At 43.1% G+C, this 13,726-nt stretch overlaps 1 protein-coding gene across 2 annotated transcripts in view; it reads left to right on the top strand.

The window, feature by feature from the left end:
• Positions 1-13,377, top strand: part of CEP162 (centrosomal protein 162) — a 125,647-nt gene extending 112,270 nt beyond the window's left edge. For both annotated transcript variants that reach the window (XM_066605014.1, XM_066605012.1), the window contains exons 24-26: positions 5,416-5,514; positions 9,091-9,225; positions 13,082-13,377. In XM_066605014.1, coding sequence (XP_066461111.1) covers positions 5,416-5,514; positions 9,091-9,225; positions 13,082-13,282 — 435 coding nt within the window. In that variant the 3' untranslated portion in view covers positions 13,283-13,377. The remainder of the gene's footprint in view (positions 1-5,415; positions 5,515-9,090; positions 9,226-13,081) is intronic.
• Positions 13,378-13,726: the final 349 nt, after the last annotated feature.

The following is a 13,726-nucleotide window of genomic DNA, read 5'->3' as shown; positions in this document are numbered from 1 at the left end:
GCCGAAAAAAGACATGCATACATCCAGTTCAGCCTATTACCCCCCAGTGTTGATCCAGAGGAAGGCAAAAAAAACTAATGAGGTAGCAGCCAATTTTCCTCATTTAAAAAAAAAAGATAAATCCTTCTTGATTTCTAGTATAGAGGAATACTTGGAGTTTCAGAAACTGACGAACACGACATAAAATCGGGATGATTTTTATAAAGACTTATGTATTCCAAACAGTCAGTAGCCAGAATATTATGAAAAAGGGGTAGTACATTAATGAGTGAAATGTTGGTAAAAATCCATAGGATGTGTAAACTCGACCCACATGTATTCTACATTGCCAAAAGCTCTGCAGCTCTGCATATTCTTCCTGTGGAATCTGCACTGTAGTAACGCGATAATTCTACCATGTGTGTCCTTTGCCTTTAAACTCCTTATTGCTCACTTTCCCTTGAGCTCATCACTTTCATTTGACTGGAAGGGTGAAAATAACTAAATTAACCCCTTAGTGACGAAGCCTGTTTGCGCCTTAGTGACGGAGCCAAATTTTGGAAATCTGACATGTGTCGTTCAACGTAGTATAACTCCGTGAAGGTTTTGCATATCCAAATGATTCTGACATTGTTTTTTCGCCACATGTTGTACTTCATTTAGGTTGTAAAAAGAGACCAATATAATTTGTGTATATTTATTAAAGTACCAATATTGGAAAAGTTTTGAAAAAATTGTCATTTTTTTCACATTTTCAACTGTAATATCTCAAATATGTAGAAACATACTGTACAAATTTTTGATAAGATATATATCCATCTATTTACTTTATTCTGAATGCACATTTGAAAAACTTTTGTTTTTTTTAACCATTTAGATGACGTACAAATTTAACATTACTTTTCAGCATTTTGAGGAACACTTTGTTTTCCTGCACCAAGCCAAGTTTGCAAAGTCTCATGAGTGTCAGAATAATAGATACTCCCTCCCCAAATGACCCCATTTTAAAAACTACACCCCTTAATGTATTCGCTGAGGGGTGTCATGAGTATTTTAACCACGTTTTTTTTCAGGAATTAATTCAATTTAGAGGAGAAAAAATAAAATTTCATATTTTTGCAAATCTGTCTTTTTAAAGACATATATTTTTTCCTATAGTGCCCATGAAAATGAGGATTTACACCCCAAAATGGATACCCCTGTTTCTCCCATGTTCAGAAATATACCCATTGTGGCCCTTATCTTATGTCTGGATGCATAACGGGGCCTAAAATGAAAGAAGTAGTCAGTGTCTTTGAGAACAGAAATTTTGCTTGAAGGCGTTTTAGGCCCCTTAGCACACTTGTAGAGCTCTTGACTGGCCAAAACCAAAGAGAACCCCCACAATTGACCCCATTTTGAAAACTAGACCCCTTAATAAATTTATCTAGGGGTGTACTACCCATTTTGACCCCACGGTTTTTGAATGAATTCAAGCAAAGAAAAAGGAAAAAATTGTGATTTTCGTTTTTTTGGCAATTCTGTCATTTTAAAAACAGCTTTTTTTGTACAGCACACATATAAATGAAGACTTGCAGCTCAAAATGGATACCCCTGTTTCTCCCGTGTTCAGAGACATACCCATTGTGGCCCTAATCTTATGTCTGGATGCACAACGGGGCCCAAAATGAAAGGAGTAGTTGGTGGTTTTCAGAACATAAATTTTCCTTGAAGGCGTTTTAGGCCCCATAGCACATTTGTAGAGCTCTTGAGCGGCCAAAACCAAAGTGACCCCATTTTGAAAACTAGACCCCTTAACGAATTTATCTAGGGGTGTACTACCCATTTGACCCCACAGTTTTTGAATGAATTCAAGCAAAGCAAAAAGAAAAAATTGTGATTTTTTTTTTTTTATTTTTTTTTTGTCAATTTTGTCATTTTAAAAACAGCTTTTTTTTGTACAGCACACATAGGAATGAAGACTTTCACCCCAAAATGGATACCCGTTTGTCCCGTGTTCAGAACCATACCCCTTGTGGCCTTAATCTACTTAAAGGGGTTGTCCCGCGGCAGCAAGTGGGTCTATACACTTCTGTATGGCCATAATAATGCACTTTGTAATGTACATTGTGCATTAATTATGAGCCATACAGAAGTTATCAAAAGTTTTATACTTACCTGCTCCGTTGCTGGCGTCCTCGTCTCCATGGTGCCGACTAATTTTCGGCCTCCGATGGCCAAATTAGCCGCGCTTGCGCAGTCCGGGTCTTCTTCTGTTCTTCAATGGGGCCGCTCGTGCAGAATGCCGGCTCCGTGTAGCTCCGCCCCGTCACGTGCCGATTCCAGCCAATCAGGAGGCTGGAATCGGCAATGGACCGCACAGAAGAGCTGCGGTCCACGGAGGGAGCAGACCCCAGCGGCCATCTTCAGCAGGTGAGTATGAAGACGCCGGACCGCCGGGATTCAGGTAAGCACTCTCCGGTTTGTTTTTTTAACCCCTGCATCGGGGTTGTCTCGCGCCGAACGGGGGGGGGGGGGGTTAAAAAAAAAAAAACCCCGTTTCGGCGCGGGACAACCCCTTTAAAGGACACATGGCAAGGCCTATAATGGAAGGAGCACCCGTTGGATTTCAGGGTACAACGGAATAAATTCCACACCCCATTGCCCACTCTTAGAGCCATTGAGCGCCCAAAACGATAAAGAACCCCCACAAATGACCCCATTTTAAAAACTAGACCCCTTAACAAATTCATCTAGGGGTGTACTGCGTATTTTGACCCCACAGTATTTGAATAAATCTAAGCAAAGCAGAAGGAAAAAATTACGATTTTCATTTTTTTGGCAATTTTGTCAATTTAAAAACTGTTTTTTGTACAGTGTATATAGGAATGAAGACCTTTACCCCAAAATGGACACCCCCGTTTGTCCCGTGTTCAAAAACATACCCCTTGCGGCCCTAATCTACTTAAAGGACACATGACAAGGCCTGTAATGGAGGGAACACCCGTTGGATTGCAGGGCACAACTGAATAAATCCCAGGCCCCATTGCCCACTTGTACGGAATAAAAATTGACACCTTAAAAAAATCACCCACACACACACTCCGCGCCCTTTTCGGCATTCCCCAAATCTTAGATAAAGGATTAATGTGAACTGCATTTCCAAAGACAGGGGTAATTACGGAGGCTGGTTGGGATGGGTACATGGGGCAATAAAACCATCCTCTCATGCTTTTTGGGGGTATTTCGTGACCTCAGTAGCGGGTATGGGGTGTAAAAAGTGGCGCTCTGTGAGTCTCCATAAGCTTGATGAGGTGCAGCGGTCTCACACAGAAGACGCTGAACAAGGTGCTCCTGGAACTGCAGGAAGGCGAGCGTTCCCCGGGCTTCTTGTAAATTGCGTATTACAAGTAGCGGTCTGAATAACGCCAGGCTCACGCAGCCGTAGGTGAAATCCGCTTGTGGAGGCCCGCAGCGGATCCCAGCTGTGAGCCCGGCTGTGACCCTGCGTATGGCCACGTAATGTACTGTGCATAACTGCCTACTCACACAGGCGGTCATGCGCAGTACTTTTTTTTGTTTGTTTGTATTTCCCGCACCGTTGCTTAGCGATGACACGGGTACCCGCAGCCCATACGCAACTACCTTGTATACGGGCTGCGGGCACAATGGGCTCTATGTTGCGGATATCCGTGGTAAAATAAACCTGCTGCATTCTCTTTTCTGCGAGTGGATTACGCAATTCCGACCCACTAATGTGAGCAGAATTGTGTAATCTAATGCGATTGATCTGCGTATTACCGCAGATCAGACGCATGCGGAATCCGTAATTCCTATCCGGTCATGTGAGAGCGGCCAAAGGTAGATCGCTACCTTTTTATCACATGACTGGTGACCGCTCAACAAGGTCACTGCTCCAGGCTCTCGGCGACCATTGGTCGCTGGGAGCAAGGAGATTTTAAATTTCCTGGGCTCCCCGACTCCTGCGCATGTGTCCGGTGTTTTGCCGGCGGTCGCATGTGCAGAATCCGGGAAAGTTCACGGAGTAAGATCGCGTCGGGGTGCAAATACAGAGGCCTCTGGTAAAAAGTTTCATCTCATCTCACCAATCGCATCGATGAGGGGAGATGAACCTTCACCGCTTTTTTACTTTTCACGTGATCGCCATTATCCATTGGATAACGGCGAACACGTGATCAGGAACCGTTCACCGCGGCCCCTGTGAAATCTCCAGGCTCTCGGCTAAGTTTTGTAGCCAGGAGCAGGGAGATTTTAAATTACCCTGGCAATCCACGGCTTTTGCGCTGCGCCTGCCATTTTGGCGACGGGAAGCTGGGGTAAGGTCCGCAGATAAATCCGCGGGCCTTAAGTACGTCATTTCATCCTCCCTCACGGATATATGATCCGTGGGGGGGGGAGGGGGGGGACGTAAGCTTTTTAAACTTTTTTTTAAAACTTTTTGTTATGGATAACAGTGATCATGTCCCCGGTGAAATCTCTCTGCTCCTGGCTACACATGGCAGCCAGGAGCAGAGGGATTATAAATTTCCCGGGGCTCGAGCCCCTCTGTGCACGCGCCCGATGATTGACATCGGGCGCGCTTGCGTAGACAGGGACTTCGGGTCCCGGAACACCGGGGACATCGGCGGACCTAGGGACTTCGGGTCCCGGAACACCGGGGACATCGGCGGACCTGAGGTGAGTATTTTCACCTCCCCTCATGGATCGGATCCATGACGGGAGGTGAAACTTGTACTTTTTAAAAACGTTTTTAACCTTTTCGCGATCGCCCCTATCCAATGGATAGCGGCAATCGCTGTCCCCGGTAACATCTCCTGGTTCCCGGCTACCTTCAGGAGCCGGGAGCCAGGAGATTTTGAATGTGCCAGGGCTCCCGGCCTTCTGCGCATGCGCGTGACGTCATTCGTCTGGCGCGCATGCGCAGAAGAGCAGCGCCTGGTCCCGGAGGACTCATTCACCGCGGGACATCGCGGACAAGCCGGGTGAGTATTTTCAGCTGCCCTGATGGATCCGATCTATCAGGGCAGCTGAATCTTTAACCCTTTTCACTGTTTTATTTACTTTATTGCGATCGGTACTATCCATTGGATAGCACCGATCGCAATGCCGGGGGGGACTGCCCGCAGCCCGGGATGACAGCTCCATGCTGTCGGCTAAGTGCGGGCACCGACAGCATGGAGCTGTCATGTCCTCAGGCAAGTGGGCATTAATCCTAAGAGGACGCATAATACTACGTCCTCTAGGATTAAAGCCCACTTACTGAGGACGTAGTTTCCCGATGGGGCCGTCACTAAGGGGTTAATGAAAGTAAAGCTACAGTTTCTGTTGACACTTTATGCATAAAATATTGTTTCAGTTAAGTGCGCCATAATTTATTCTTCTTGCTTACATGTAAAAAAAACCTCGTTAATATAAAACATACATTTATTTCTGCAGATCCTCATAAAACACCTTCAAAAGCAAGTTGCTGGGCTACAGAAGGACAGAGAAGCTCTGACTGTCTCCCGAATCAGGGAGGAAACTCTACAGAAAGAGGTACATGTTCTTGACCCTTCACAAACCGAATGAGTCATTTACTGGTTTTAGAAATCACATTTTGAAAAGGAATGTATTATACTGTATAACATCGTTCCAAATGTTCTCTTCAATGTATGATGAAAAGTGTGTAAATGGTAGAGTAGAAATATGTGTGTAATACAACTTACACTAATGAAATAGCTGTAGCTGTAGATGAAGAAAAACCTTGGGTTAAAAGAAAAAACGATGGCTCATCCAGAAGAATGTAAGGACCGACCAGATGAAAATTTAAAAAGATCCTTCAAGATATCAGAAAATCTTATTCGCCTTGTACATTAATGTTTAAAGTGCCACAGCTCCCCAGCTGATAATCGCTCAGTAGCACTGTTACAGGTGCACAAATTGTGTGCAGTGTGTGCACCTGGGATCCTCTTCCCCTGACCCCTCCTCCTTGGTTCCGCAGGAGGAGAGGAGAAAGGAGGAGCCGTCTGGGCGCACACACTTCCACCCGCAGCAGAGGATCAGTGGTGCTTTGACAAGGAGGAGGTAAAGATATGGGTTTCATGGGGCACTGTTACTACGGGGGCCACTGTGGAGGTCACTTTTACTACTGGGGCTACTGCGGGGGTCACTATTACTACTGGAGTGGATGGCACTTTGCGATAAATATGTGGGTTTTGAGTTGCAGTTTGGTAACTGAGTCTAAAAGGTTCGCCATTATTGGTCTAGAGTGATGTGTAATGCTTCTATATTTATGTCTGTACTAGGTTAATAGCTGAGAATTTTGGGCATGGCATATGTTTAATATGTTGCTTATATAGGCAACAAGCAGATTTTAAATAAATATTTTATTTTGAAATTACAGAAAGGGAATCGTCAAACACAAAAGAAAATAACAGAAAGCGGCCATACTCGCTGCTATACTGATACAAGAGGGCAAGCATATACATGCAGACACCCAAACTGCTAAATGGAGGAGCAAAAAACACGTGAAGGACACTGAAACAGCCACTCACAAACCATCCTTATATTGGGTAGGGGGCTGTTTAGTGTTTTTTGCTGCACGAAAGAGTAGATACAGGATGTCAGACAACATGATACATGTAGTGCACCATGCAAGCTTACAACCTATTAGGCTGCATGTCCATGGGCGTGATTGCGCCGGCAATAAATCACTGGCGAATCACTTTGTCTGAAGCTTTCCATAGTGTTGCTATGAAAAGCTCAGCCGCAGCGTCCACGAGCGGAGAATCATAGCGATTCTCCGCTCACGGGATTCAAATCGCAGCATGCTGCGATTCTCCGCGGTGAGCCTTTCAGATAGGCTTAGTGCGGAGAACCGTCAGCTGTCTCCTGCTCCCCAGCAGTGGCTCTCGCAGCGGAGATCTACCGTGGGATATCGCTAGGCCCGTGGACAGGCAGCCTTAGTCACGCCATATTTGAAACCAGCGGGTTTCCCTGCACTCCACAGTTGACTGGCACTGGCACCCTGGGCTCCCCCAGCAGTCAAAACTGCACTGCATGTTATTGATAAATACTGATAAAAACGAGGTATTAAATGAGATTTTTGGCCACAATACATGAGCCAACAACCCATGTCATGGGTCCTCGTTTATTGTCGGTCCCTACAATAACATTAGTTAAAATCACAGGGAAATATCAAACAGGAAAAAAAAATCAGTCTGGCTGTTTGCATGTTGGGGGATAAGTGGTTTATATTCCTGTCCTCTTGTATCAGTATATCAGTAAGTATATGGCTGCTTCCTGTGATTTTTTTTATTTTAATTTTTTCCTTTATTTTGAGACCTAAAACGCCCCTATATAAACTTGTGTCTGTATTAGGACATTAATTACTGCAATGGAAGCCAATAATGCAACACCTGATAGACTGCAGGCCAGGCACAATCGCCGTAGACCCTAGTAGAATGCAGAGAGCCATACTATAATATGGAGGAGCTACTTGTCCAATGCAGACTAATAGTGCAGCCACTGACTCAACCCAGACCAGATTAAGGGGGAGTGACTGCAAACAAACATAGCCTACACATGTGAACGGATACCAAAGACGACAACCACAGATAGGTGCACCACACTTTACAGGAGTGCGACCCCTACTGGCAAAGGAGCGGATATAGCTAACTGCATGCAAAAAATACTGATAAATGCGGGTGTTAGTTCTGTATTTTAGGTAAGACACATACGTTGACGAGCCAATGGCCATGTAGTTTGCTATACATTTGGGGGAGCCCAAGATGTCAGCCAGTGTTACCCACTGTAGAGATACGGGGTGATCCACTTCTTTGCCAGTAGGGGTCGCACTCCTGTATAGTGTGGTGCACTTATCTGTGGTTGGTGTCTTTAGAATCCGTTCACATGTGCAGGCTATGTTTGTCTGCAGTCACTTCTCCCCTCCTGGTTGTATTTTTTTATGTTATATGCCATGACTATTGACCTTGTTATGGTCTGAAATGCGTCAGAGGTGGTTTTGTGACTATTTTTATGACATTCGGAGTGCTGGATACCTGTATCTCCTGTTCTTGCATTGTACACTACCTCTGAATCCCTGCAGACACTGTAGCTCGGCTCCAGTCACTGATCACAGCTGTGGACTAACAAAACAGAACTAAAAAGTAGTCAACCCTGAAGAAATGGCAGATGAGCACTAAACAAAAGTAGTGACTTCTGTATAATTCATAATGTGAAAGCTGGATGATTAATTAAAGGGGTAGTCCAGGAAATGAACAAACTGGCAGCATCTGCAGACTTGGAGAGATCCATCCTAGAATGTAAGTAGGACGGGCTGATGAGGCCTGAGAGGAAGAGACGGTGGGGTCAGAGCCTAACACCATATTGTTCGCTTCGGTTAGTGTTCTACCCCATCCCCAATCTCAGGAATCATCAACCCATCCCAGTGACGTTCTACGACAGGTTTCTCACAGGCTGCAGTTGGTCGTCATTTTGTTCATTCCTTAGACAATGTCTTCAATATAAATTTGTGTATAATCGGCATATTTTATCTAAAAGTAGTGTTCTTGTGTAATAAAACGAATATGTATATTGTTTTTAGATGTATCAGATGAGTACAAAAGCTGTGCACAATTACTGAACATTTGGCGAAGGTATTAGTAAAAAAAAAAAACTGTGGGGGAAATGTCCTAATCCCAGCCCACCATGCACTGGGGAAGATTGTACTAAGACCAGCATCGAAATCATCCCAGTGCATGGTGCACTTAATACATGGAGACACACGCCTTTCATGTACGTATAACATCCCTGGCACTACCTTGCACCTCCTCCGAAATGTATGCCAGATCTGACCTGGCATACATTTCTGTTACAATTTACACTAATTTCTGACACAAATTGTATATAAATCTGTCAGTCCAAGGCGGCCATATACCCATCCTGACAAGCCCTGCTCACTTTTTAATAAAGTGGCGGGGCTGGTGCACAATGGCGAAAAGCTGCACATTTTTGCAGAAATAACCGCTTGTGCAAAAATATGCAACCTTTTTTTTTTTTTAAAGCCAGAAACTGATGTAAAAAGGTTTTTTAATGTGCCCCTATGTATAATATTTTTGCTCTGTCTAACAGATGGCAAAACTACTGGATGAACTAAAGATAGCCAAAGATTGTCACAGTCCAGAAATGAAGCACTTCTTAACACTTCAAAGTAAAGTTAAGCACATGGAAATCAGACATTCACAAAGGGAGCAAGAACTCCAACAGGTAGCACCTCTCACTTCTTCCATCTGATTGAAATTAATTGTTTACTGTTACTGATTTATATTAATGTATGTTGAGCCTCGTGTGGCGCAGGCAGCAGAAATGCAGAAAAAACATCTCACGACCTGAAGGTTGCAGGTTCAATGCCTGTATAGTTCAGGTAGCCGGCTCAAGGTTGACTCCGCCTTCCATCCTTCCGAGGTCAGTAAAATGAGAACCCAGCTTGTGGGGTAATGAAATACCTGTGGGTAATGAATAAGTTGGCGCTATACAAATAACAAGATTTATATATTTTATTATCTATGTTCAACACTGAAAGCCTCATTAGGTTTTATGCAGTCACTCTTACAGCAACACAAGTTTCTACTAGCTAACTTTCCTCAAGCATTCCCTAAAGGCTCTCATACAGTATTTACTAATGGGTAAACAACAGCAGGTCCTGTCGGTTCATTGAGCAGAGCGCTAGTTGTGTGGGTGATTTACCACACGGCGTGAATGCTGATATGACGATTAGTCTCACATTGTCAGAATGTGCTCTCCTAAATCTGAATGTCGTTGACAGTTCCTAATTAACAGAAAGCACACAAACAGTGGGCTGAAGTATAATTTGTGTTGACAAATGACTTTAACCCCTTAAGGACCAGGGTGTTTTGTACCTTAAGGACCAGACACTTTTTAGGGATTTTACCCATGTGGTTGTTTTACTGCCCTATTTTCTTTCCTTCAGCTACTAAAATTATTTTTGCTGTGTTTTTTTTCCCCGTGACCTATAGGGCTATTTTTTTATATCTTTTTCATTGACTTTTTTCCCGTTTCTTAGTTTTATTGGGGGTAAAAAGCTAAAAAAAATGTTATTTTTTTTATTTTTTTTTAATATTAGTACATTTACATTAAAATAAAGTATGTGAACGGGTTCCTCATTTTGTTTTGGACGTTTTGATATATAATATGTATGGTTTGGGATTACAGGGCGCTTATAGCGACGGTTTTGGTTGGCGTTGGCTTTGTGTTATTCTCCTTCTTATGCATATATTGTTGTTTTATTCTGTGATTTATGTTTTTTACTAGCTATGTCCTCCATGACGTCATGTAAGACCTCTGGGGGAGATTCACATGTTTGTTTTTTTTATTTGACACTTTTCCGCTGTAGCTGGGGCATCCATAGGAGCCTCAGTTACAGGGAAAAACATCACCCGTAGTGACATTAATCTCTGGCAAAGCTGATCAGACCCTGTAGCTCTGCTGTAGCAGGGAATCCTGGTGGTCACGTGACCCCCCTCGCTTCCATAGTGGAAGTTACACTTTCACTGTTCAGTACACAGCGCTCATTGAGTGCTGTGTACTCGGGGAAGGAGAAGACAGAAGGGTTAAAAACCCCTCCTACCTTCTGTGGGTTGGCAGAGAATTGATTGCAGAGCAGGAGGCTTAAATTTTACATAGGATGGGCTTTAAGCCCGGGACCAGGCGCCGCATATTTCCCGTTCCTGGTCCTAAACGGGTTGAAACTGGTATGTATGCATATCCCCATATGCTTAGAAGTACTTCCATCTTTCTGATTTGCATAAAAGTACTTTAGGATACTTATGATTTTATAACACACAAATAAGTTTGAGATATGTTGATTGTGTGACATACAAGATGCATAAAACATTTTCAGGTTCGTTACTAAATGTAGGATAGCAAATCCATTTTGTTAGTGGTTTCATGTGACATTTCTTATACGCCTCTAGAAATGTATATGCATGTTGCACCATTTGTAAGATATTTTGTTTTGCTACTAATTGTTTGGCATCTCCTGCAAAGACTCCTTTCTCTCAAGAATGGCATTTGCTTCCAAAATGAAAGATGTGCTGTAGGTTTTTACCTCTTAACAAAGACCTTTTGCCATGCGGGTTCCGTTATATACAAATTTGTAGATCCTCATTCATTACAAAGAATTTCTGACCAATTTACCCAAGTAAAACCGCTGTGAATGCATTAAACCATGGGATGTAGAATTCAATAGACTATACAACCAACTCCTTGTCCTGCTGCATTTCCATGTTTAATTATACACACATCTGTTTTTAATTATTCTTTGAGTCATCACTAGAGATGAGCGAACCTACTCAGCCACGCCCCTTTTTCGCCCGAGCGCCGCGATTTTCGAGTACTTCCGTACTCGGGCGAAAAGATTCGGGGGGCGTCGTGGGTGAGTGGGGGTTGCAGCGAGGAGTGGGGGGGAGAGGGAGAGAGAGAGGGCTCCCCCCTGTTCCCCTCTGCTACCCCCCGCTCCTCCACGCCTCCCCCCGGCACCCCCCGAATCTTTTCACCCGAGTAGTGAAGTACTCGAAAATCGCGGTGCTCGATCGAGTAATTACTCGAAACGAGTACGTTCGCTCATCTCTAGTCATCACCTCTCACTTCCTGTAGCCAAGATGGCAAGAAGTGATAACTGGAAAACACATTCCAACCTGGGTTTTGGATGCAGTGTCCCTTTTTTTCAGTTGCTTTCATTAAAGGAGTTTTCCATTACAAGCTCCGCTCCCATCGATCTCAATGAGAGGTGCGCTTGCAATTCTACGCACTGGCCACTACACAGCGGTCGGACCAGTGGCTTCAGCTCCGACCCTGGTATAGCTTGGTACTACTTGAAAAAAACCTTTTAAGTTAGCCACAATTGTAATCTGTTATCCACCACAGAAGTAGGAAAAATATTTTTAAAACTATGGTAGCATAGGAAAAAAAAAGATGAAGAAGACATGTTTCAGGCTGTGGCCATGAATAGTTTTTTAAGCAGTAAAGGGAGCCTGTCATGTCCCCACAGCACCATAAAGTAACTTATAGTGCTGTTAGGGGAAGTAACAGGGATCCTGTGATGTGTTTTTTGTTATTTTTTTATATGATCCAGCAGTATACCCTCTGAAGTCGGCACTTGGCAAGAACATCTGACTTTTAAGGGTCCCATGCGTGCACTTTTTCTCATAGACTCATATAGGAGCGCACGGGACTCGAAGAAGAAACAGATGTTCGTACCATGTGCCAACCTTAGAGGTGGATACTGCTGGATCTTGGAAGTGGGCGAGTATGACATGTCTCCTAACAGCACCATTACTTAGTTTATGATGCTGGGCGAGGTGACCGTCTCCCTTTAAAAAAAAAATGCATCTGCTGTTTTTTCTGTCCCAAAAACTTCTTGAAACCTGTTTGTGCTAGAACTATGGTTCTATGTCCAACGGTAGAAGTATCTGAATTTTACTACTTTTGTGTTGTCACTACTGCATACTCAACAGTATCAGACCACTTAAGGCCCATTTAGACACAAAAGATGTCTTTTGAGCGATAATTGTTGAGTGATGATCGTTGTGTGCATTTACATGGCAAGATGATCGCTCAAAAATAGCTCAAACGGTAGTTTGAGTGACACTTTTGAGTGTTCACTTTGCATTAGTGTGTAAATGAAGGCTCACGCTGTATGCAGAAGACCAGCGGGACCGCTGTCTTCTGCATACATCTGTTGTCTTCTCGAAGCATGCAGAACACAGCTGGAACGCTGTCTTCTGCATACTCCTGCTGTGTTCACGGAGCGGGATACCAGCTGAAACAATAGTCTCAGCAGTCTCAACGATGAGCAAATTGTTAACGAAAACAGCACGATGTCCGCACATTTACACACAATGATTCTCGCTCAAAAGACTCCTTTGAGCGAATTTTGAGCAAGAATTGTTGGCTCTAAATGGGCCTTTAAACATGCATCCAAGTATCTGGTCTACAGTATGCTATTCTTTTTCAACTACTGTATTTTCATTAGGATACAACCCTTGTGTACTGAACTGACAGTGATGTATCATAGAGTGTTTTATGCTTTTTCTATTTGCAGATAATTGATCAAACATGTCATGTTGCTGACGCTACACAAGTTAAGGAAATTGAGAAATGGAAGAAACTCGTGCAACAAAAGAACACGCAGCTGGAGAAGTTTAGAACCGAGTTAGATGCAATATTGGATGTTCTCCGAATGTTACAGCAACAGGGAGTTGTTATACCTGCTTCCGCATCGGAAATCTACTATAAAGTTTGACTTGCTAATGTCACAATGGTTTTCTTTTATATGCATCTTGTAACTTAACCTTAAATAAGTTATTTATATATGATTAAAGGAGAAAATACTTTATATAAAAAAAATACTAAAAGTTTTCTATTTTATTTATTAACATTTCAAAAGTAAATAAAAGGACAAACATCCGCTATAAAATTGGCCTGCAAGAACCTGGCATTACAAGCACTAAATGCAATTCTCTCATTTAGGTTCAATGCCCATTGTAAAAATATAAAACAAAGTGAAGAACCGTAAACTAAATGTTAATTCTCAGCTGGCTGTGACTATATATTATAGCTGTGTAATAAGTCTTGTTCTTTTCTTTGTTTTTCAAGTTTTGCTAATTCTGGGGGTGTTGGTGGTAACTTTAAGCAAGTTCTGTTTTATAGAATCATGGTACCTATTGAAGAAACAAGTAATTCTCAG

The sequence above is a fragment of the Eleutherodactylus coqui genome, chromosome 1 (assembly GCF_035609145.1).
Source record: "Eleutherodactylus coqui strain aEleCoq1 chromosome 1, aEleCoq1.hap1, whole genome shotgun sequence".
In the NCBI taxonomy this organism is placed as follows: Eukaryota; Metazoa; Chordata; class Amphibia; order Anura; family Eleutherodactylidae; genus Eleutherodactylus; species Eleutherodactylus coqui.
Note: the sequence above shows the minus strand (reverse complement) of the source record. Positions and strands in the feature narration are given on the sequence as shown.